Source organism: Trichophyton rubrum (assembly GCF_000151425.1).
Source record: "Trichophyton rubrum CBS 118892 genomic scaffold supercont2.6, whole genome shotgun sequence".
Lineage (NCBI taxonomy): Eukaryota > Fungi > Ascomycota > Eurotiomycetes > Onygenales > Arthrodermataceae > Trichophyton > Trichophyton rubrum.
The window spans coordinates 580,937-599,188 of record NW_003456423.1 but is presented as its reverse complement, the minus strand read 5'-3'; the positions used below and the strand labels follow the sequence as shown (position 1 = coordinate 599,188).

Sequence of the window (18,252 nt, the reverse complement as noted above, 5' to 3'; positions counted from 1 at the left end):
GCAAGGACCTCTTATGGTTTTGATATCAAGAGGGCTGGCCGTGACTCCTCGTACTTTTCTCCAGCAAAAGCGATCGCGTCATCTAAAGCCAGAAACACAGATATTATGTAATCCCCGTCTTCGGCAGTTAATGGTTCTAGGGTAATGAAGAGATAGGGGCAAAGCAGGCGACGCAGATATGATACTTGATGGGATGGACAGTTTGAGAGTGAAGAGACTTATTACTTTGGTATATTGTAGCTATATATAGTTATTTTAACAAAAAGAATGGAAAAGGGAGAATAAGTGTAAGAAACCCTCCGATCTACGGTTAACGCCTATATCCATTTGAACAACACTTGGTTATACATCCAATTTTCTTTCATGACTTCCATGCATAATATCAAAGTCTTAGTCCAGCCCCTCTGCTACTGGGATAACGGCAGATGCGTCGACCATCTCGTCCTGCTCTGACTCAGTGCTCCAGTCCTTCTCTGAGAGGGACTTTCTGAGCGACGTAGTTGAGTGTATTGATGGTTTGACTGCACCAGCTCTCTTGAAGAAATCGGTTGTTCTGACTCCTCGTGCCTCTCCGGGATTAACGGAGTGTATCATTGCTCCAGCATCTCGTTTTTCTCGGATAAGCTCTCTGATGGGGACCATAGCTGCATCTCTACATGCTTCTTTGATATCGCTTCCTGACATTCCATCCATGACCTTAACAAGATATGACAAATCAAAATTGTCTTTGTCTAACCTCGTATCCTTGAGCACAATGTTAAGAATTCGTTTTCTCTGGGCTGCCAGTGGTAGAGTGACAGGGAATTTCTTAGGCATTCGTCGTAGTATAGCTTCGTCAATATCCTGGATCCGGTTGGTGGCACCGAGTATAAGAACCCTCTGGGGTTGGCCCATGGCGTTTGCCGAAGTCAACCCATCCCAGTGGGTCATGAATTCGGCCTTTACCATACCACTAGCCTCATGTTCTCCACTGCGTCTTGTTCCCAGGACGGCATCGATCTCGTCAATGAAGACAATGCTTGGTTCTAGTTTCCGTGCAAGTGAGAACACAGCGTTAACAAGCTTATTTGAGTCTCCGTACCACTTTTCCGTCAAGGTTGAGATGTGTAGGTTTATGAAACATGCTCCGCTTTCATGTGCAAGAGCCTTTGCCAGCATGGTCTTTCCACACCCCGGGGGCCCGTAGAGCAGAACTCCGGAAGGCGCGCTGAGTAGAGAAGAAGTCGTCCTGTATAGTTGTGGCATGGTAAGCGGGTATATGACTGACTCCTTTAGCTCCTCAATGATTTCGTCCAGGCCACCTATGTCATCGAATGACACAGGGATATCTTCTGGTGCAACAACGTCCATGGCGATTGTTTGCTCATACTGAGTCAAGACAAGCTTCTCCTTTCGTTGTCGTCGCTTGCCGTTCTTCTTCTCGCTTCCCGACGAATCATTATCTGAATCTTCTTCCCGGTCTAATCGTTTGAGTACCGCGGCAGACTTGCGTTTGGCTTCTTCACGCTTTTGGCTGTCTGGATCGAATTCGAGTTTGGATAGTAGGAACCGGACTACAAAATATGTTGAGAGAGACTATCGTTAAAATCCAACATGTCAGCAGGTAATAATCATCAACGGCTAGCTGAACAGGGTTTGCACGCACTGTGCCAGCAATCAAAATCAGCTCCTGAAAAAGCTGTTGCCAGCGCCGGGGGCCGCTGGAAGCCATCAGTGAGGATCTGTCTGTTCGGTACAGTCAAGCGTGCTCGCCGGTGCAAAAGAACCTTCCGTAGCGGCGCAGCGAAGTATCCAGCAACCTTCTTCTGAAAACCAAGACGGACGAGCTTCTCGAGTGTCAAATATATTAGTGTCTTTGCTTGTGATTGATACAATAACTGCTGCGTCGCCATGACTAACTAACTTGTGGCTTGCGATGCTTCTTTCCGCCCATTTAGCGCCGAGGCCTGAAGTTCCGCTCTGTGGCTGAGAATCACGTGCACCAGAAGTCAAACAACGCCAAACAGACGAAAACACTCGAAGGGGGTTCGGACGCTGTTAAATAAATAATACTAGGGCTACGGTTTACTCGAATTATAACCTCGAGCGCGGTTGAAACGAAGAAAACAACTTACAAAGGTCCAATGCCTAAGCGCAAGGCAGAGTCGAAGCTTTCGTCGCTGGTGAATGGAGACATAGAGGGCGATGATCTGAGTCGCGTCGAGGATGATGATAACGCGAGCATAGAACCTCCGCCAGCCAAAAGACAGAAAGGACGGCCGAAAGCTACTACGACAAAGACTACGACCGCGGCAACAAAGACCACAAGGAAAACACGCTCGAAAGTGGTGGTGGGCCCAAAGAAGCGTGGTACGGCGGCAGGGCGAAAGAAGACAGCCAGGGTGGTTGAAGAGCCGCCAGCTGATGATGCGGACAGTGCTGAGGAAGAAAATGAGACATTAGGGAGAGAAGGAGTTTCAGAGGACGAGCTCGATTCGCCGGAGACCGTTCAGAACCAAGAGAGTCAAGAGAAAACTCGAACACGAGGGAGAGCAAACGATACCGAAACCGTAAGAGACGGGGAATTCGAGTATACACCTACAAATACCAAGTCAGCGGCAGCTAGAGGACAAAAAGGAAAACAAACGGCAAAACAAGCGGCCAAGGAACCCTCTCCGCCTGCAGAGATAACGCCGGAAACTGTGAAGAGTACATCCAGGACTAGTATATCCGCTGGCAAAACACAAAGATTCACGCCATCAGGAGTCCACTGGGCTTCGCCTGTGAAAAGTACGAATGTCTTGCCCCAGCACAGGACATCTAGGCCATCTGGGATAAGACCATGGGGCAGCCCTACAAAGGGCCGTGAGGCGGGAGATGGCGAGGTTGCTCTCAGGCTGAAACTGGGTGAAATGACCAAGAAGTATGAGAGCATGGAAGGGAAATACCGCGCCTTGCGGGAGATTGGCATAGTTGAGGCAAACTCAAACCTAGAAAAGATACGGAAACAGCATGAGGAGACCGCCGCAGGTAAGCTGCTTTTATCATTCAATGACGTACATGGTGATAAGCTGACAAGCAACATCGGTAGCATCTAAGCAACTTATCAACTCCCTGAAGAGTGAACTGTCAAAGCAGTCAAGCGCGTCAAAACAAACCCGAGATTTACAGAAGCAACTTGAATCACGGAACGAGGAAGTGGCTCAGCTGCGACAACAGCTCGAAGAAATGAAGTCTGGCCTAAACAAAGCTCAGACAGAGGCCAAGTCGCTACAAACAAAACTTACAGCTGCTAGGAATGCTGCTACTAATGCGGAAAAAGTAGCTACAGCAAGAGGCTCTGCTGTCAGGCCAGGAGCTGTAACTAGGGATACTGCCAATGGACTCTTGGAGTCGGCTCAGGTGGCCCAGCTCAAGGAAGACCTGTACAGCGACCTTACCGGCTTAATTATCCGAGACGTGAAGAAGAGAGAATCAGACCACTTGTATGACTGTATACAAACCGGTCTTAATGGAAGTATGTTAGCCCATGTCTCTCCCTCCTTTATCTTACTATGTCTCCGTTCTAACCTGCGAAATAGCACTTCACTTCAAACTTGGTGTCAGCCACAACATGGACAACCGGTCAACTGCCAGCCTGGAAGCAGCGGAGTTCCACTATATTCCCTTGCTGGATGAGAACAGAGACCGAGATCTGCTGGAGATACTCCCCGACTATCTTTCCGTAGACATCACTTTTTCGCGGCAGCATGCAGCTACATTCTATAGTCGCGTAGTAGATAGGCTCACAAAGAAGCTGACGGACTCTTAGTTCGTCCTCATATATATAGCTCAATACACCGCCATTTCCCTCAGTTCCTCATCGTCTCATGTTCTCTTCATCTTTTCCATCTCGTCTTCCTCTGAGACCATCCTCCAAAGGTCCTCCATCCGTTCCTCGACTTAAGCTTAACTGAAAATTTTCTATTTTTACTTTTTTTTTGGCGCGGGCCGGGGAGCTCTTGTGCCCAGCATCCAATCAGAAGCCGTGATCAGGACATTATTTTTCAGAGAAAAGCGACAGCAGCAAACACCTTGTTGTCCTTCGCCCCTTAAGCCTCAATATTTAGTGCTGGTTACGCCCTCCCACCTTCGGCGCTGGTGATGGACTGCGGCCTCTCTCTGCCTTCATAGCCTGCTCGATCGAAGGCTTCGACATTCTTCCGCACACTCATTCGTTGCCCGACACTGACGAAGAAGCTGCTACTGGAGAGGAGAGAGAAAGAAAAGCTGTGCCGCCATGTCTCGCACGGGGTTGTTTCTAGCCCTGGCGGTGCTCTTTCACCTTATCTACACCTACTCGATCTTCGACATCTACTTCGTCAGTCCAATCGTCAGTGGCATGCGAGAATATGGCGTCGAACGCGCTCCCAGTGCCAAAGCCCCCGCCAAACGCCTCGTCCTGTTTGTTGGTGACGGTCTGCGCGCAGACAAGGCATTCCAATACTTCCCGGACCCTTCCCCTCCAAAGACCGGCTGCTCGAAGGACAGCGAGGACAATATAACCTGTTCAGAACCCGATTTGACGCCCAAACCACTTGCGCCGTTCCTCCGTTCACGCGTCTTGGAGCACGGCACCTTCGGAGTATCGCATACTCGAGTGCCGACTGAGTCAAGACCGGGCCATGTTGCTCTGATTGCAGGCTTATATGAGGATGTTTCGGCTGTGACAACAGGGTGGAAGCTGAATCCTGTCAATTTTGACAGCGTCTTCAACCGAAGCAGACATACCTGGAGCTGGGGAAGTCCTGATATCTTACCCATGTTCAAGGAGGGCGCTGTCCCTGGCCGGGTCTCTGTTGATATGTACAGTGAAGAGGCAGAGGATTTCACTCGTGATGCTACATCTTTGGATATCTGGGTATTCGACCGTGTGAAGGAAATGTTTGCGGCCGCAAAAGAGGACAAGGGGCTCGATGCACAGCTCAGAAACGATAAGGTGGTGTTCTTTTTACATCTCCTCGGCTTGGATACGACCGGGCACTTCTACCGTCCGTACTCAAAGGAATACCTACATAATATCCAGATTGTCGACCAGGGCGTTCGCGAGATTACGGAGTTGATAGAGGATTTCTACGGCGATAAGGAAACCGCCTTTGTCTTTACTGCCGACCACGGTATGAGTGACTGGGGCAGTCATGGTGACGGTCATCCAGATAATACCCGTACACCCCTTATTGCCTGGGGTTCTGGAGTAGCTAAGCCAGTGAAGTCCAAGAAAGGTGCTGTTGCACCTGGACATGAGGACGGTTTCTCCTCAGATTGGCACCTAAACGATATTAAGAGACATGACGTTGCTCAGGCCGATGTGGCTGCTCTAATGGCTTACCTTGTTGGCCTAGACTTCCCCGTCAACTCTGTAGGAGAACTCCCACTCTCCTACTTAGATGCCACTCCAAAGGAAAAAGCCAAAGCTGCTCTCGCCAACACCCAGGCCGTCCTTGAAATGTATCGTGTCAAGGAGGAACAAAAGAAAGCCACTACTATCAATTATCAGGGGTATTCGTCTTTTACACAACCGCAGCGCTCACCGGAGGCTCAATTAGCTGCCATCCGCAAGTTGATCTCGACCCGCAAATACGAGGAATCAATCCTTCAATCTAGAAGGCTGTTCCAGGATGCACTGAAAGGGTTGCGTTACCTACAGACATATGACTGGTTGTTCCTCCGCGCCATTGTAACAGCGGGATACCTAGGCTGGATTGCATATGCCTTGGTCACGGTGATAGACCTGCATGTTCTGCCAACGTCTCCGGAACCTGACCGATCCGTCCCTAGCTTCATGTTCTTTTCGTCTGTGCTCATGGCTCTATACTCTCTTCTATGGGTTCAGCAGTCGACGTGGCGGTATTATGCATATGCATTTTTCCCAGTTTTCTTCTGGGAGGAAGTGTTTGCTCGCCGTGCGGCCCTTGGTGCTGGGCGAAAGTTACTCCTAGGCCACGTTAAGTCGTTCACAGGATATGCCATGTTTCTGTTACAAGCTAGTCTATATATCGGGGTTTTACAGGGACTTGTGAGTGCACTCTGCTGTCGATGAATCATGTGTTTATTAACGGACCCTAGGTTCAATCATATTTTAACAGAGAGATATACACATATTGTTATCTGCTTGGTTCCGTATGGCCCGCTCTCTACGGATTCGACTTTTTGAACAAGAATAAGCTACTCTCGGCAGCATGGACCATCAGCTGTATCTGTATGAGCATCTTTACCCTCTTACCTGTCGGGAAACAAGACGATGCAGATACAGTGTAAGTTTTTTTCAGTTTCGAAAAAATGACTTCCAGTTGCTAACTTTCCTGATTTAGTACCTGCGGAGGTATTCTCATGTTTGCCACTGGGATGCTCTACTTGATATTCGAGGAATCTATCCTTTCATCCTCGAAAATAGGAACTCGTTCGGGAAACACCTTTAACATCGGGTCACGTATTGTGATGGGGGCTCAGGTATGATTCCATAAAATTGAGACCTGCGTTTCACGCATACTTACTAGGTGCTAGATTGGCCTTATACTTCTTTCTATCATTGTTACTCGCTCCAGCATTGCATCTCTCCAAGAGAGAGCGGGATTACCTCTTGGTAACCAAGTCACGGGTTGGATTGCAATGGGTAAGTCATCCTCGACGTGGCTTCTTATGATTCCCAATCTAACATATCCTAGTATCATCTTTTATCCTACCGATACTACACAAGCTCTTCCCAACAGGACACTACTTCCACCGTCTGATACTCCTGTTCCTCACCTTCTCACCCACCTTCATCGTCCTCACAATCTCTTACGAAGGAATTTTCTACGTCGTGTACTTTGCAACTCTGGTCAGCTGGGTCCGACTTGAATATAGCATCTACAAGCATACACTGCCCTCAATACCCACCAAACCAACTCTCTCCCGAGAAGATACCCCTAGACCTACGCCTCCAGGCTTCAAATCAGTTACGCCGAATACTAACACTTCCACATATCGGTCTCTTAACATCTCCGATGCCCGCATTGCCCTTTTCTTCCTCTTCCTTCTTCAATCCGGTTTTTTCAGCACTGGTAACATAGCCAGTATATCTTCTTTCTCCCTCGACAGCGTCTCGCGCCTCATTCCCGTTTTCAACCCTTTCTCTCAGGGCGCTTTACTCATCCTCAAAATCCTCGTCCCCTTCGCTTTACTGAGTGCAACTTTTGGCATTCTCAACCGCAGACTGCATGTTGCACCGTCAGCTCTGTTTATGATCGTGATGTGCATCAGTGACGTGATGACAATGAATTTCTTCTTTATGGTTCGTGATGAAGGGAGCTGGCTTGATATTGGCACTACGATCAGCCATTTCTGCATATCGAGTGCGCTATGCATATTTGTGGCTCTCATTGAGTCCTTGAGCGGCGTGTTCATTTCGGGGGTTGAGTTTGATGGCTATCGGGCTCAATCCGACCTGGGAGAGGAAAAGGACACTGTTTCCACTTAGGCAGTAGACTTTTCCTAGATCCCCCTTACCCTTTCTCCAATTTTCCTCTTCTTTTGTCCATTTCCCGCTTTTACTTATACTACATATTGCATTCTTACGCTCGTCCTTAATGATTTCTACTCCCAAGTTATTATTCCTTCTTTTCTTCGTTAATTTTGGGTGTCGTTTGGAACGAATGGAGTAGCCTAAGACTTTTCTTCGCAAAACTAATAGAAAGGACACCGCCCTTTTATTCGTACCTATATTTTGTGGTGGATTTTGCACATACTATACTTCACTCTTATATAGATCAGATTAGAAGTTGGTCAGTTGTTTCGTCCATCCAATATACATTGCAGTAGCTACGAACTAGTTAAATGTACGTTATTGCTTTGGAGTCTGTGACCTGACCGCGGAATTAACTACGGTAGATTGGCTCTTCTTCTTCATACAACTATTATTTACTAAATAGTGCATACCTTATCTAATAGGGTGCCATGTCATCGGAAACTCGAGGCTGCGGGTCTGGAAACGGGTCTTCCGGGGCACCCATTCCCCCTGTCTGATGACCCGCCCGTACGAAAGCATAAATGGCAACTGAGCTAGTCTACGAACGAATTACTTTAGTACCTTTAAGCTAATCCTGCACCTAAATAATATGACTTTTGGGCCTGTGACGGCCTGTTTGACCTATTGATGAATTTAGTCATTTGGTATGGCAACTAAGCAACTCGGTAGTTATATTTTATGGTTATCGTTAACTAACTAGTTAACTAAATTGGTTAAACGCCAATACAAACATAGTAACCTAGCCATATGTTGCTGCAGTCCGCGTTAACATTTTTATTCCAAGAGCGGAACTGGGCTAGTGTAATACCCACAGCTTGATTGATAGTATAGCAGTTATCGCCGGCCTGGATTAGATGGAACTTTCTGCAGTTGCTCACGATTCCAGGCATCTGTGGCTGCGGACCACTGGGGGTAGGCATGGGCATAGACGTAGATATAGTGGCGCCAGGAACATGAACACAGACGTAGTAGTCTGCCCATAGGTTACTGCACTCTTTGATGATATGTCAGATGTGGTTCCATCTTGTAGTAAATACAAGGAGATACATACCGGCATTAATGTACGGATTCCACGCCTTGAACTGATCCGTGCTAATGCCATACTTCGTCTGGATGGAGTAACAATTATCCCCAGATACGACTAGATGGAATTTATCACAATCCTTCGCAAGGCCTGGCTGGGTAGGAGAGGGAGCATCAGATGATATTGTGGTGGTCATTGCCCGCGTAGTAGTAGCAGTACTGGTGGTGGTAGTTTTTGTCGGTGTCGATGTGGGCGTCATAGTTGGCTTTGCAGTAGTCGTAGTACTAGGGGTATCTGGGGAGACGGTGCCAGCGACGCAATACTCCATATTAGCCACCAAATTGGGACAGTTGACGCCAGGATTCAGCGACTTAAAGATATCAATGGTGATGCCCCAACGATCAGATAATGTATCGCATGTATCCCCAGGGTCACCAGGAATAGCAAAGCTACATATCACAGCACGGGGATGGAGCACTCGAGCGAGCAACAGCTCCGGGAGCATTGCCAACGCAACTATGGGGGTGAGATGCATTCTCTGAGGGGCTTGATATGTTTCACTGGCAAATTGAAAGAGAAAAAACTGCTGATTTTGAAATCTCAATTCTACAGCGTTGGTACTATAGTTATATATTTGCATGTATTCGATGGCAAGTTGAGGTGCCGATTATAACCACCCAAGCGTGATATAACAGTTCATTTAGTTAACTACAGGGCCTGCTACTCCAATGTAACCCCGAAGGGCCCTTTTGACACTGTACTGTTATATATTTATATATATGGAATAAATAACTATTTACTCCGTACATGCGAGGTGTTTGGCCGGGATGAAGACGTGATAGTCAAAGCTGAGTCTGAACCAGCCGGTTGGGTCCTGAACGCCAAGGCGACGGGCCTAACCGATTGACTCAAACGCAAGTTCGCTTAAACCAACAACATTCACCCAGTAACGAGTGGGCGATAGCTAAAAAGGCGAGTTGATGCAGGGCATGCATGCGATGTTACATTCAACTAACTGGTTGACTGGCTAGCTAGCTTGTTACAACGCAACATCCAGGTACAAGCCCTCAGCCAGGGGCTGGCTCCTAGGTACACTGCCTCCTTTTTCACCAACATTAGTTAGTTACAAGATATCTCCTATTCGTCGATTGCAGCGCAACGACAGGGGCACACGCGCCTTGCCCATGACAATCTGTTGGCAGTCCATTAACTAACAACTGCACAAAATCCCCCTATTATCCATTTCTAGCCACTCCCTGCCACAAACCAACATTTAAAAGCTATCTTCTATTCGTCCACTCTCACATAGCAACAGGAGTGGCCCCCAGCTACGGAAGAAGCGGCGTCACCGAAAGGTTTAACCACCTGCCACTAATATAAGAACCCATGTCGGTGCAGAGTATTTTCTCTCTCTCTCCTAGTTCTCTCTTCTTAATTGTCCTTTAGGTCATCTCACTACCATCATTAGCTGTCAAACGAAAATGGCTGATTTCTACCGTGGATTCCATTTTGTCGGCTGGCTGCTTCTGTTAGCCTGCAGTTGGGCCGTGGACACACCAACCCCTACATCTCCGCAGACCGTGGAAGTGGACCTGATCTTTCCGCGCAATGAGACCTACGCCCCTTCCTCCCTTATGCCAATGGTCTTTGCTATTCAGAATTTTCGCGCTGCAAAGCTGCTCTTACTGGAATTTGAATACACTCTCCAACAAGACCCCGAAGTCCCACCAGGCCTCGTAAATGGCATCCGCGATATCAAGTATGCCAACTACACTGGCAGCAGTACTCACTTCGAATATGACTGGACTACTAGGCTTAACAATACGGAGGGCACATGGCTGTTTTCCTGGTCATGGCGTGCACTTAACTGCTCCCAACACACGGACGCGGACCCAGAATACCCGGGCCCGCAAAAACCTTTGCACCTCGGGAGCAGTGTCAAGGGCCATGCGGTTTGGTTTACTACCAAGCACGGAGCTAAACAGCCAGATCTCGTTGCTGCAACACGAGATGGCGCGTGCGCTGAGTCACAGGCCGATACCATGAATATCACGGAGATACTGGATGTCCCCTGGTCGGACAGCTATTGGGGCACTCAGACAGCGTGCCCATTGCTTTCGACCGTAACGCCAACTCCAAATCCCTGTGGAGCCAAGGTAGACTCTAGTGCGGCATCAAGTATTTCATACGCCATTCAATCCAGTGCATGTCTATCAGCCGTGACTCCCACTGTGGCCTGCCCGCCTGGCGTTGAAACGGGGAACTTGGCACACCGTGCGGTGCAGTTTTCAGGGACAGGATTGTTGGCAGCAACTCTTGGTTGGCTCATCTATTTGGCGTGATTTCCGATATATTGTATTTATTATCATTAACTACGGCGTATTTCTCGATCAGGTTAGTTAGTTTCCCTTGTTCAAAATAAATAACTCAGGGCCTGCAGAATTAACAGGGGTTCGGTGTCACCAGTTAATAGCCCGCTGCTTCGCGCACATGATGGAGCAATATGGGCTTCGTGCACGGGTAACTCGGCAGGCACGGAGTACACCATACAAGATACCCTTGAAAATACCCCCCTTTCCAATAGGCTGTTAGGCTCTGGGGTCTCCTACAATGCACAGAGCTATAAAGGGTTAGCTGAATTAAACTTCAGAAGCATGAGCTTCGCCAAAAATATGCAGGGGGGTTAAAAACCCGGAGTAAATTCGGCTCTCGAAGCTGATAGGCCCCAGCATATCAATGTCTCAGTGTCAATAAAGCAGTATTGTAACCTCTGACTTAAATTACCAGGCGTCAACAAATGGGCTGAGCAGAGCTCTTGCCCCGTCTATACCCAGATGTAGGTGCAAAGTAGATGCATGGACTGTGCCCCGGTCCAAACCCCCGGGTCATTGGATATTCTCAAGGGTGGTCTTTCAAAGTCAGGAGCGCAAGAGATATGAGGTTGATGGTTAAGGGAAATATAAAAGCAGCGTCCAGAGGCATACGGCATTCCATTTTGCACTCTTATTATCAAACTTCACGTTACACTCGTTAATCCTCATTCCTTCCGCATTACTATCGTTGAAGCACCGATGTTTGGCGCAGCTCCTGGGGCATTGAGCCTCTGGCTGCTCGCCAACGTGGTCAGTGGGCAGGCAGATCGACAATCAGCCAGCCCGGGCTATGCCGGGAGAGACGCATGCCCGGCTCGTTGCAGTATCTCAGGACCAAACCCTTCCAACTGGTCGGTCTATCATAACCTCAACCAGCTCCAATCCTGCCAGGAGACTCAGTTTTACCATTTTAACCTGCACGACGAAGTTGACGACGCAAACACCTTCCATCGCATTTATGCCTGCACATCATATGGCTCTGATTGGGCAAACCTACCAAAATCGGTGACAGCTGAAACGCAGTCCGTTCGCGAAGAACAGTCTTATGAAATAGGATGGTTGTCTGAAGGTGGCAGGCTTGCTTCCTCCGGTATCTATTCACTGTCTATGCAGTTGCGCCAGTATTTGGAAAACGGACACGGAGTTACAAACACAACAGTGCTGCTCTTTGGTTACTCAAGCCAAGCCGCTGTTGGTATTTATATTGGCAAAGGCTTGCAAAATAGAGGAGTTGGCTCGTTTACTCTGAAGACCTTGGAAGCCTTTGTATTGGATCCAGGGGTTAAGGCGTCGAGTATTGGCATGCAACTGTGCCAGCCAGGTTATGACGCTGATCATATCTTTGGTTTCATAGCCACCAGCAATGGATCCTTCAGCCATATACAAAGTGCACTCAGGACTTGGACCAAGGCAGACTGTCTCTCCTTTACCAATTCCAAGAATGTTACTGGCCCAGCCTATTTCATCACCCCTCCGCTAGGCGCTAAAACAAACTCAACTCTGTGTGGTACTAACGCCACTATGTCCACTTCCACCAGAAGCGCCAGAAGCGAGCGTCTATCGGCCCGAGCCGACTGCCGGACGATCCAAGTCCAAGCGGGCGATAGTTGCGGCTCTTTAGCCAAGAAATGTGGCATTGCCGATGCTGACATAATAAAATACAATTCTGCTTCTAACTTCTGTTCAACTCTGAGGCCGCTTCAGCATATTTGTTGCTCATCTGGAACCCTTCCCGATTTTAAACCCAAGCCGAATCCAGATGGATCATGCTATACGCATACATTCGAGGCTGGTGATAGCTGCTCAAGCGTTGCAGCTGCGAATGGTCTTACAAATGACGATCTGGAAAATTTTAATAAGAAAACTTGGGCATGGAATGGATGCTCTAACGTTTGGGCTGGCACGATTGCTTGTCTAAGTGCAGGAAGGCCGCCATTTCCAGCACCGATGGCCAATGCTGTATGCGGTCCACAGGTGCCAGGAACCAAGGCGCCAACAGACGATAGCGACATCGCCAGCCTCAACCCTTGCCCATTAAATGCATGCTGTAATGTCTGGGGACAGGTAAGTCTCGTCCACTTCTCCCGAATAAGCTTAACACAGTCTTTCCTAATATATGACTCTAGTGTGGCATTACCAAAGAGTTTTGCATCAATACGGGCACAGGTGCACCGGGGACTGCCAAACCTGGTACCAATGGCTGTATATCAAACTGCGGTGTCTCGATCATCCGTGGCAGCGCGCGTGAGTCACCTATTAAACTCGGTTATTTTGAGGGTTATAGCTTCTCGAGTCGTGATTGTCTCTACCAAGATGCCCTCCAAATTGATGCCTCACGATACACACATCTGCACTTTGCTTTCGGCTCGATTACACCTGACTACGAGATCAACACTGGAGATACTCTGACTACCTATGAGTTTAATAACTTCAAATTTATCAAAGGACCGAAGAGAATATTATCATTTGGTGGCTGGACTTTCTCTAATAGCCCAGAGACTTATACAATTTTTCGTCAGGGTGTCACACGTGCCAATAGACTTAAATTGGCTACCAACATTGCTAACTTTATAAAGAAGCATGGCCTTGATGGAGTTGATATTGACTGGGAGTATCCTTCAGTGAGTTGAGCCTTTGCTAGAAACATAAGTCTTCCCTCTGCTAACATATTCCGTCCAGGCACCTGACATTCCCGGTATCCCTCCTGGCTCTAAGGACGAAGGTGAAAACTATTTGGCCTTCCTCGTCGTTCTAAAAAATCTGCTACAGGGCAAATCAGTTTCAATTGCGGCTCCTGCCTCGTACTGGTATTTAAAGGGCTTTCCCATTAACCAGATTGGGAAAATCGTGGATTATATTGTTTATATGACCTATGACCTGCACGGCCAAGTGAGTCTACCAAATTCTTTTTGCTTAGAAACGTGTTTGAAACTGACTTTATTATCCAGTGGGACTCAGGGAGCACGTTTGCACAGCCTGGATGCCCATCAGGAATGTGTCTCCGTAGCCACGTTAACTTAACTGAAACCATTAGCGCTCTGTCCATGGTTAGTGGTTTATATATTCAATTAGTCCTACTTATGAGACTAAGCTAATAAACCTATTGCAGATCACAAAGGCCGGTGTCCCCTCGGATAAAGTTGTCGTTGGTGTGACAAGCTACGGGCGATCTTTTGCAATGGCTGAAGCTGGTTGTCATACCCCGGATTGTTTGTATACTGGTGGCCCCCAGTCTTCGAACGCAGCAGAAGGTGTATGCACTCGCACCGCTGGGTATATTGCTAATGCAGAGATTGAAGAAATCCTTAAGGATCCAAGCCGAATCAATCAGCACTACGTTGATGGAGCAAGCAATAGCAATGTTCTTGTGTACGACAATACCCAATGGGTAGCCTACATGAGTGCTGATATCAGAGAATCACGGACGGCTCTATATAAGTCATTTAACATGGGAGGTACTACCAATTGGGCTATTGACTTGGACACCTATCATGAACCCCCTGCCAACATTGGGAGTTGGGACGACTTCTTGCAGAACCTCAGGCTTGGAGAGGACCCTTACAAGATCGGAAACCGGACTGGCAACTGGACTGAGCTAGGTTGCGATGATAGGGGTGCCGTGGATCGCCGTAATCTAACGCCCTCACAGCGGTGGGGATTATTGGACTGTAATCATGCCTGGCAGGACGCGATCGATATATGGAAGACATACGACAAGCCTCGGTCTGGAGGCGACAAGAAAGCGTTCCTAAAGTCTATATTAGACACAATCAATGGGCCGGAAGGTGCACAGTGTGACTTATTAGGCAGCATGACATGTGGCTCTACCTTACCATGCGACACGTTCCACGGGAAAGGTACAGGTGCGGCGGCCTTTCTAATATGGAATTCCTTGGTGGAGATTCACAATGTAGGTTCTTGTTGATTCTATTTGGCGTACACCCATATGTAGTTATCGGCAATTGAGCTAACCGGCACGAAACCACCATTACAGATGTACGGCGACATCGATAGGAACCTACAACGCGCCACCAATACTTTAGTCAACCCCGCTCTTGATGACTTTGAGAACAAGTTCGCTCCAGTGCCACCGCCTCCTGACAATAAGTGGCTGCTAGTCCTGATAGATTTACTCACTATCGGGACTGCGGGCATTGGTGGATTCGTTTTCAATTCTTGTAAGTTCTAACACCCTCGTGAATTCTCTTGACTACTGCAATCAAAGAGTAACTTTGAAAATCAAAAAGGGCTGAAGGATTTGTCATATTTTGCCGCGAATCCTTCTAGATATGATAATATAAAAGATACCACTTTACTTCTCATTGGACAGAGTACAAGCCTCGCTAAAGACTTGTTAGAGGCTCCCAAGGTGTGAGTTGCCCCCTTAATACCGTGCCTCTAAAAATATGCGTATGGCTGACAAATGGTGGGCGTATGCACAGTGGTACGTGGTCTGCACCAAAGCAAGACGAGTTCTCCAACTATCTAGGTGAAACAATCAATGCCTGGGGCAACATCACAGCAGTCACTCTCAGCGACCTTTTCGACGGCAGTGATACGTCAATAGCTACGCTTACAGGCATTATCTCCGACGGCAAGCTCATTGATGGACGAAAAGATAATCAAGATGATGTTAGAGTCTTGAATACTAGAGCCGATGCACCCAAGTATGATGCTGGTATTGCGAGGATTATCTTTGGTTTTGCTATCCCTACCATCTGGGCCGCCGCAGGGACGTTCCCTTTTGTCATTGACTCCGGCTATCCATGCGGTACAATCGATCCGCTCGACTCTTTCCTCTCTGTGGAAACTATGCATGCCACAGCTAGCTGTGTTGACAACAGACTATACTATCTAGCTTCACCCAAAGGTGACGCACGTGAATATGTGCCTTATCCCCGCGGTAGCGGCGGATATTACAGAAACAACAAGTTCTCAGCACCGCCTGGGGTCGAGTTTTTAAACCATGGAAACTCTTTCAAGGGTGTTACTTTGGATGATATAGTCAAGGGGTGAGTTCATCATTTCTTGAAAAACTCGCCATATCTTGTCGCAAGTAACTAACTCAAGTCTAGAGCTGTCAACACATACAAGCAGAATGGAGGCAGAAACGGTGGCAAAGTAGCTGACCCTAGCGATGCTGGGACCCGCGAAAGGCTCGTAAGTCAAGATATCACAACGCCAGGCTTCATCCGCGTGCCTGTTTGCAGCCCTGATGCAGCCTTCAAGTCATGGTTGGGATTGAACAATGAGCCTGATACCACATTGGAAAACTATCCGTGCTCTCCATTGGCTAGGGGTAACTGCGCAGCCTCAACGTTCGAGGACCAGACGAACGGCGGGTCCCCACTAGTGTCAGATTGCATGACAATAATCAAGAACATTGAAGGAACCAACGGCGAGTGGACTACCCCAGTTGCCGGCAAGAACCAGCGCCAGCTTGTTGACTTTGGGACTTGCAAGTTTGGCGTGGAAGCAACTAAAGTAGACGGAAACATAGCCTTCTACGTTGGCGCACAGGACATCGTTGATATTATCACAGATGTGATTAAGCAGTTTGCCAAAGACGGCAGGGTTGCTGCCAAGGGCGACATGTCGTGCCGTGGGAACGTCCATGGCCAGAATGTCAAATGGGGGATCTATTAAACTGTACGAAGTACTTCGGACGTGTTCCTTTGCCCGAACTCGATTAGGTTATATGGCTTGTGACGCATTGTCCTTGGATTTGCATAGACATACCTTGAAAGTTATTATATACGAAGTGCGGATAGCTTCATTCAACTGTACCCTAAGTTTTATTGAATATATGTATAATTTGACTCCTTCTTTTCTTACATTATTGTATTGTCTGGCTTGTAACTCCTACACTCTTGATATATGAACTATATCCTGTGTTGACTGCCAGAGACCTTCGAATCAGCAGCTATGGTCCGGGCAAGGGTCACGCCAGAACACCGCTCGAAAGGAGAAAGGAGTCGGGCAGCCCTCGAGCCTTCACTGCAGCTAGCGAGGCCAATGAGGCCGGTATGGACGTTGTCCGTCCCTTGACGCTTGTTTTTCGCTCCTCTGCCGCTCTGGATGTCACTTTATTGTCGCTTTGATGTCCTTTTTGCTTAGATCGATCTCTGGAGCTGTGAAAGTTGGAGGAGAAGCATATCATGAGAGGCTAAAAGTTGCCGAGGTTAAGCCTTGCTGTCGTGTGACAGGGTTATACTCATGTTGACTAAGGCATGGTTTCATCATAGCAAGCAGTATCGGCCAGTAAAGAATTCTAGAGCAGACCTTACCTAAGCTAACGCCGTCAACTTATAGACTATCCTGCTTACCTAAGCTCCATGTGATGCCGCAAAAGAAGCAAAAAACGAAAACGAAGAGCGCGAAAGAGCGAAAAAGACAAGCAGAAAAAGACAAGAAAAAGGGACGAAAAGGCAGACGAGAAGATGAGACGAGACGAGACGAGACGAAAAGGCTCCGGAGCGCTGGGAAGAGTCTGGGGTAGACAAGGGATAATCCCGGGTGCGGGTTGCCAGCTACTCGACGAGCCAGGCGTTCTCTATAAGTACACTGCGTAAACTAGCTAGTTACTTAATGGTTATGCCTATTATAATCTCCAGTAGACGGGCGCCCGTAGGTCAGCGCTCAATCGCCACGAAACCGAACCAGCCGCGCCGCCTCCGTCCCTTGTTCTGTCTCGCACCCCAACTCCCTCCGTCACTAGACTCAGCTAACGCTACAAAGTGGCCGTCTCCCTGCTCGCCGTTAAGCTCGAATTGCTCATCGTTCTTCTCATCCTCTTCTCCTAGAACTCCCCTGGAACTCGTAATCGCAAATCCCGGCCGACTAAATTGACCGAATACCGTCCTCCCAGGCAGGCGTACACACAGACGGCACCATCAAATCCCACCCCCCTGCGCAAACCGATCAACCATCTCTCGACCTCTTCAAAGGACGCAAAGGAGGGCGCAAGAAGACAAACTGTCGCCCTATATCGTTGGTCAGCCAGGAAAGCGCCATTACACCCTCGCTTCGTGCCGTTAAAGAGAAGGGAACTATAGCTTGCTGCATCCTTGAAGTCCTGTGCCACCGTTCCAGCGTTCCGCAGCCTCCTCTTGGTTCTCGCTCTTCTTCATCCTCGACTTTCTGCTACCTGGGCTGTTCCATGGAAGGATCGCCTTCTCACTCGAATTGCGGTCGACGATGAGCAGCGCAACAGCCGATCCAGAGATAGATATAGGCCAGAAAACCATGGCTGACTCGGAGGTGCATCAGCAGCAGCAACAACTGCAGCAACAACAGCAACAGCAGCAACCAGCACAGCTACAACAGCGTGA

At 48.3% G+C, this 18,252-nt stretch overlaps 6 protein-coding genes across 9 annotated transcripts; 4 read left to right on the top strand and 2 right to left on the bottom strand.

Annotated features, from left to right (window-relative positions):
* Positions 1-390: 390 nt before the first annotated feature.
* On the bottom strand, positions 391-1,711 carry TERG_05630 (uncharacterized protein; the record flags this gene model as incomplete). Its single annotated transcript, XM_003233708.1, has 2 exons — positions 391-1,575; positions 1,646-1,711. 2 exons carry the CDS (start codon positions 1,709-1,711, stop codon positions 391-393), a joined length of 1,251 nt encoding a protein of 416 aa, XP_003233756.1.
* Positions 1,712-1,949: 238 nt separating this feature from the next.
* On the top strand, positions 1,950-3,944 carry TERG_05629 (uncharacterized protein). 2 transcript variants are annotated; one of them, XM_047750009.1, is made up of 2 exons: positions 1,950-3,496; positions 3,561-3,944. In XM_047750009.1, the coding sequence occupies exon 1, from the start codon at positions 2,124-2,126 to the stop codon at positions 3,075-3,077; it is 954 nt and encodes a 317-aa protein (XP_047606653.1). In that variant the 5' UTR covers positions 1,950-2,123; the 3' UTR covers positions 3,078-3,496; positions 3,561-3,944. The 2 variants fall into 2 exon arrangements, with proteins under 2 accessions (XP_047606653.1, XP_047604452.1); XM_047748470.1 differs by having other exon boundaries at positions 1,950-3,944.
* A 286-nt stretch (positions 3,945-4,230) lies between these two features.
* Positions 4,231-7,477, top strand: TERG_05628 (uncharacterized protein; the record flags this gene model as incomplete). Its single annotated transcript, XM_003233706.2, has 5 exons — positions 4,231-6,034; positions 6,085-6,272; positions 6,330-6,468; positions 6,523-6,631; positions 6,684-7,477. Exons 1-5 carry the CDS (start codon positions 4,259-4,261, stop codon positions 7,475-7,477), a joined length of 3,006 nt encoding a protein of 1,001 aa, XP_003233754.1. The 5' UTR covers positions 4,231-4,258.
* A 667-nt stretch (positions 7,478-8,144) lies between these two features.
* Positions 8,145-9,279, bottom strand: TERG_05627 (uncharacterized protein). 2 transcript variants are annotated; one of them, XM_003233705.2, is made up of 3 exons: positions 8,577-9,279; positions 8,338-8,519; positions 8,145-8,278 (listed from the first exon to the last, which is right to left on the bottom strand). In XM_003233705.2, the coding sequence occupies exons 1-3, from the start codon at positions 9,187-9,189 to the stop codon at positions 8,222-8,224; spliced, it is 852 nt and encodes a 283-aa protein (XP_003233753.1). In that variant the 5' UTR covers positions 9,190-9,279; the 3' UTR covers positions 8,145-8,221. The 2 variants fall into 2 exon arrangements, with proteins under 2 accessions (XP_003233753.1, XP_047604451.1); XM_047748469.1 differs by having other exon boundaries at positions 8,145-8,519.
* A 125-nt stretch (positions 9,280-9,404) lies between these two features.
* TERG_05626 (uncharacterized protein) lies at positions 9,405-11,448 on the top strand. 2 transcript variants are annotated; one of them, XM_047750008.1, is made up of 2 exons: positions 9,405-10,943; positions 11,016-11,448. In XM_047750008.1, the coding sequence occupies exon 1, from the start codon at positions 10,031-10,033 to the stop codon at positions 10,889-10,891; it is 861 nt and encodes a 286-aa protein (XP_047606652.1). In that variant the 5' UTR covers positions 9,405-10,030; the 3' UTR covers positions 10,892-10,943; positions 11,016-11,448. The 2 variants fall into 2 exon arrangements, with proteins under 2 accessions (XP_047606652.1, XP_003233752.1); XM_003233704.2 differs by having other exon boundaries at positions 9,405-11,448.
* Positions 11,449-11,620: 172 nt separating this feature from the next.
* TERG_05625 (uncharacterized protein) lies at positions 11,621-16,567 on the top strand (the record flags this gene model as incomplete). Its single annotated transcript, XM_003233703.1, has 9 exons — positions 11,621-12,985; positions 13,048-13,542; positions 13,601-13,810; positions 13,870-13,968; positions 14,031-14,831; positions 14,916-15,099; positions 15,169-15,292; positions 15,364-15,933; positions 15,997-16,567. 9 exons carry the CDS (start codon positions 11,621-11,623, stop codon positions 16,565-16,567), a joined length of 4,419 nt encoding a protein of 1,472 aa, XP_003233751.1.
* Between the last annotated feature and the right edge of the window lie 1,685 nt (positions 16,568-18,252).